Source organism: Lycium ferocissimum, chromosome 11 (assembly GCF_029784015.1).
Source record: "Lycium ferocissimum isolate CSIRO_LF1 chromosome 11, AGI_CSIRO_Lferr_CH_V1, whole genome shotgun sequence".
Lineage (NCBI taxonomy): Eukaryota > Viridiplantae > Streptophyta > Magnoliopsida > Solanales > Solanaceae > Lycium > Lycium ferocissimum.
In genome coordinates, this window is record NC_081352.1 from 34,961,036 (window position 1) to 34,965,986 (window position 4,951).

The following is a 4,951-nucleotide window of genomic DNA, read 5'->3' on the forward strand; positions in this document are numbered from 1 at the left end:
CCAATACTATAATGTCACAATGCACTATAGAATGTCACAAGGAAGCATACACTCTTTTAATATTTAATCATTCAATATCGAATATCATTGATTCGATTAATTTGAATTCGCATTGAGAATGCAAGATGGGAAAAACTCCTTATCGAAGGTTTTCATTTTCATTCACAAAACTTATATTTGAACCGTAATTTATTGATTCGACTAATATGAGTACTTTCATTTTCATTCGTGGTACTCACTTTAAATCATGAAACTCATTATATTCCGTTTGAAAATGTGTATGTAGCTTCCTTGAGCGAGTGATCGGGAAGCATTCTCTCTGCCCTCTATATTTGATCCGGACTAACTTTTTCATTTTCATTCACTCACAAGACCCGAACAAAAGTTTATTGAATCGACTAATTTGAGTGCTTTTAGTTTCATTCACAGGACTCAAACACGAATCAAAATTCATTGATTAGAATAATTTGAATTTGCATTGAGAACGCCACTAGAAGGGGTAAAAACTACTTATCAAAGGTTTTCATTTTCATTTACATGACTCAAATTTGAACTGATGATTAATCCCAACTATCACACCATACCTTTCAATAGCAAACAAAGATACTCCAATGCACTGCAAATGTTACTAGAAATCATTACAAAACCTTAAAAAGATTCCAGCTTTCCATTTTCCAAAAGCAAAAGCTTCTCAAAAAGAATTAGCAACAAGAATAGCTTGTCTACAACGTGCCTTAGCTTGTTAAGTCTCTCATTCAAAGTCTCTTCTTTCTTAGAAGCACTAACCATAGCCAAATCCATTTCCATTAACTTCAATAATCTATACAATTCAGTCACCATTCTATCTTCCACTTTCCCTTCTTCCCTCAACACTTTTGCTTCTTCTTAACTCTTTCCGCAACTATTTCTCCCACTTTAGCCGATAAAATGCACTACAAATGTTACTACAAGTTATTAAAAAAAGATTCGAGCTTTCCATTTTCCACCAACAAAACCTCATCAAAAAGAACTAGCAATAAGAATAGCTTGCCTACAACGCGCCTTAGCTTGTTCAAATCTTTCATTCAATGTCTCTTCTTTCTTAGCAGCACTAACCATAGCCAAATCCATTTCCATTAATTTCAATACTCTATACAATTCAGTAACCATTCTATCTTCAACTCTCTCTTCTTCCCTCAAAACTTTTGCTTCTTCTTTAACCCTTTCTGCAACTATTTCTCCAACTTTAGCTAATAATGCGGTTGACCCAAAATCCCTAGCCATTAACTAACTCTTCCAATTTTTCCAAAAAAATAAGAAGTATAATGGGTAAACAAAATAAGTAACCATGCAAAAACCCACCAAATTGAGCCTTTTCATGGTTATATAACCAACGAAGTTATAATGGATTTACAACACCATACAATGTAATTTTAACAACAGTGAAAACAAACATGGTATCGATGAAAACAATACATTAATGAACCATGGGAAACAACCATCCAAACAGGGGGTAAGAGGGTAAGAACTCCTTATCAAAGGTTTTCGTTTTCATTTTCATTTACAGGACTCAAACTCGAACATGAAAGGACGATCCAGGTCAGACTAAACTCGTATGCGAGATCCAGGAAAGGGCCGGATCACAAGGGTCTTTTGTACGCAGCCTTATCCTGCATTTCTGCAAGAGGCTGTTTCCGCGGCTCGAACACATGACCTCACGATTACATGGCAGCAACTTTACTAGATACACCAAAGTTTCCCCTTCAAACATGATCATACTTAAATGCACTACAAATGTTACTAGAAATTATTAAAAGATTCGAGCTTTTCCATCTCTCAAAAAGAATTAGCAACAAGAATAGCTTGTCTACACCTTGCCTTAGCTTGTTCAAGTCTTTCATTCAATGTCTCTTCTTTCTTAGCAGCATTAACCATAGCTAAATCCATTTCCATTAACTTCAATACTCTATACAATTCAGTCACCATTCTATCTTCAACTTTCCCTTCTTCCCTCAACACTTCTGCTTCTTCTTTAACTCTTTCTGCAACTATTTCTCCAACTTTAGCTAATAATACCGTTGACCCAAAATCTCTAGCCATTAACTCTTCCAATTTTTCAAGAAAATCCATTATTTGATACCCAATTGGCTTTTCTAAAGGTATTGGCTTTGTTCTCTTCCACCCAATTTCGAAATTTGGTGGTTCTTGTTTTATAAGCCCAGTTCTTGATTTTCTGTCACGGATTATTTCAGATTTTCTTCTTTTTTCTATGGGGAATTTTTCTGGGCTATTTGTTGTTTCTGAGTTTGGTGATGGGGTTAAGAATTCAGGTTGTGAAGATTCAGGTATTGAATTTGAAGTGCATTTGATTGTGAATTTGTTTATATGGATATGATTTATGAGTGGAATTACTGAATAATTTGGATTTGGAGGAAGAAGGTGGACATGGTGGAGTTGAAGGATATTTGAAGCCATTGTTTAAATTTTTTCCAAGAAGTTGATAAGGTCTATATATATAGTCAAGTGGTGACAAAAAAAAAAAAAAAAAAAAAACTTGTATTTAGTTTGTCAATAACTAGGGCTGTCCACAGTTTTGATTAAAACCAAAACCAAACCGAAAATTTAACTAAAAGCGAATAAAAAAGCGAGCGTTTGGTTTGGTTTGGTTTGGTTAATTAAAAAGCGATAATATTTGGTTTGGTTATGGTTATAGTAAAAAATAGCAGAATAAATAATAACCAAACCGATAATTATATACATAAAATTTATAATTATTTATATGTATAATATTAACTTTTCATAAATAATTAAAGATATTTTATACCTTTTAATTATTAATTTAATTTTGGTCTACGTATTTTTAAGGCCCACGTCTTAAAGAATATGCGTCCAAGTCCAATAACAAGCCCCTAACTCTAATAAATCGTAAGCATAAGGGTAAAAAGTAAAAACCCTACTATCTCTTTTCATTTTACATTGCCATCGATGTCTTTCCTCAATATCAAAGAAAGTTACCAGGTAGTGAGAAAAAAAGAGCTTCATAAGAAATTTGAAGAATGTAGAGAGAGAATATTTGAATTGTCACGCTAGTCATAAATTAAAAAATCGAACCAAACCGAACCAAACCGACAATAACCAAACCGGTGGTTATTATTTTACTTGGTTTGGTTATGATTTTAGATATTTAAAAACCGACTAAATTGGTTTGGTTATGGTTTTAACCAATAACCGACCCAAACCGAACCATGAACACCCCTATCAATAACCAACCCTTAAAATTCACAGTCCTTTTTCACTTTTGTAACTGAAGAATAGTCTCTCATAACTCGCGGATAGAGTATTAAACGGAAAGATCTATTAGATAATGAACCAACGTGACAGGGATTTGGATTGATGATAAAATAGAATTTTGAATCGCAAATAGTAATTTGATTGTTGATATTTTTTTTTTTGATTCAATTCTCCACTTTAACGATAGAAAGTAGGATTGATCAAATTCTATTATACTCCGTAGTTAGATCCTCCAAGGAGTCCAAATGAGTTAAAGACTTACATAGGTCGGAAAATATTAGTATCATTTTTAGTATATTGTCATGGAGTTTACATATTGTCATGGAGTCACGAGGCTTCATTTACTTATTAAATTTAAAAATTTCTGATAGTTATTTTAAAGGCTTAATATATTGACAATTTTTTAAATTTGTCAGTAAATTTTATTTGGACATTTGAATTAATGTTTTGAGGACCTGAACACATGATATATATTCATATTTGACACTTTTGGTTCAATTTTTGGATTTTTTTGTGTGTGTGTTCTCAAACGTCTATTAAGGTAGTTAAGTTAACCCATAAAATATGTTATCTCTTTTAATTATACGCATACCCCTCAACTAAAAAACATCGGAGTTCTACGACTTATTATGGTGAATCTGTATAATTAAAGGAGGTGACATATTTTAACTGGTGAACTTATCTAGGTAATGAATACTTGAAAACACGCGTAATTTTTTTTAAAAAAAAAAAAAAATTAAACCGAAAGTGTCCAATAGGAACACTTTTTCGTGTATTAAGATACACAATTGGAACGCACATTAATTCGAGTGCCTGAATAAAATTTGCTGATAAATTTAAGGAGCTGTCAATGTATTAAGCCGATTTTTAAAGGATAGGGTCGAAAAGTGGCCAATAACAGCTATTTCTAGAAGGAATTGCACGACTTGCCCTTCAAATGAGTTGATCTTTAATTTTTGCCTTTTAGTAATCGAACTTATGCCTAGTGGAGCATTATTTTTTAAAGGAAAAAGTCATACGGGGCATAATTCGTAAAATATTATGATGCGAAAACATAAACTAATGTTCCCCAAAAAAATATTATTTATTACAAGGGAATAAATTTAAAGAGTAGCACGAAATAAGGGCATAAGTGCCAATGACCCCTATTTCTACAAGCCTAGGTGTTTCTTTTTAAAATTCCTTTTTAACTATATTACGGGATTTCCCTAATGTAGAAGTCCGAGTGGAATTCTTTTTCAACCAATATCAATATAGCTATCAGTTGTAGTAATTTATGGCCTATTACAATTTGAATAGAAGAAATTATTTTTTTCAGATCTCTTATGTGTCTTTTTCAGATCTCTTACGTGTAAAAGTGAAAATCTCTTGTAAAATGATCATAAAATTAAAAAAAGCTTGTAGAGGGCTGAACATCCATTTCTCCCCAATTTATATATATCGATAATATACTCTTTTATTATATTATATGTATAGTTTAATCAACGTTAAAAAATCATGTTGTAATTTGAGATATAAATCTGTACCCTAATTATTCAAGGTACAATGAAGAAGAAGGAAATGAGGAGAGAGAAAATATTGAATCCTTTTTTCCAGAGATTATTCCAAAGTGGATCAGTACATATGTATTTATACACCAAAATTAGTCACTACTTCTAACTACCATTTAACTAACTATTAC

The 4,951-nt window shown here is 32.1% G+C and overlaps 1 protein-coding gene across 1 annotated transcript; it reads right to left on the reverse strand.

Moving 5' to 3' along the window:
• Positions 1-1,352: 1,352 nt before the first annotated feature.
• On the reverse strand, positions 1,353-2,469 carry LOC132036894 (protein CHLORORESPIRATORY REDUCTION 41, chloroplastic). The gene has a single exon (XM_059427303.1). It carries the CDS (start codon positions 2,452-2,454, stop codon positions 1,816-1,818), a length of 639 nt encoding a protein of 212 aa, XP_059283286.1. The 5' UTR covers positions 2,455-2,469; the 3' UTR covers positions 1,353-1,815.
• Positions 2,470-4,951: the final 2,482 nt, after the last annotated feature.

Bases quoted from the DNA above. Each gene is read 5' to 3' on its own strand.
- LOC132036894 (XM_059427303.1), bottom strand. From the start codon at position 2,454: ATGGCTTCAAATATCCTTCAACTCCACCATGTCCACCTTCTTCCTCCA.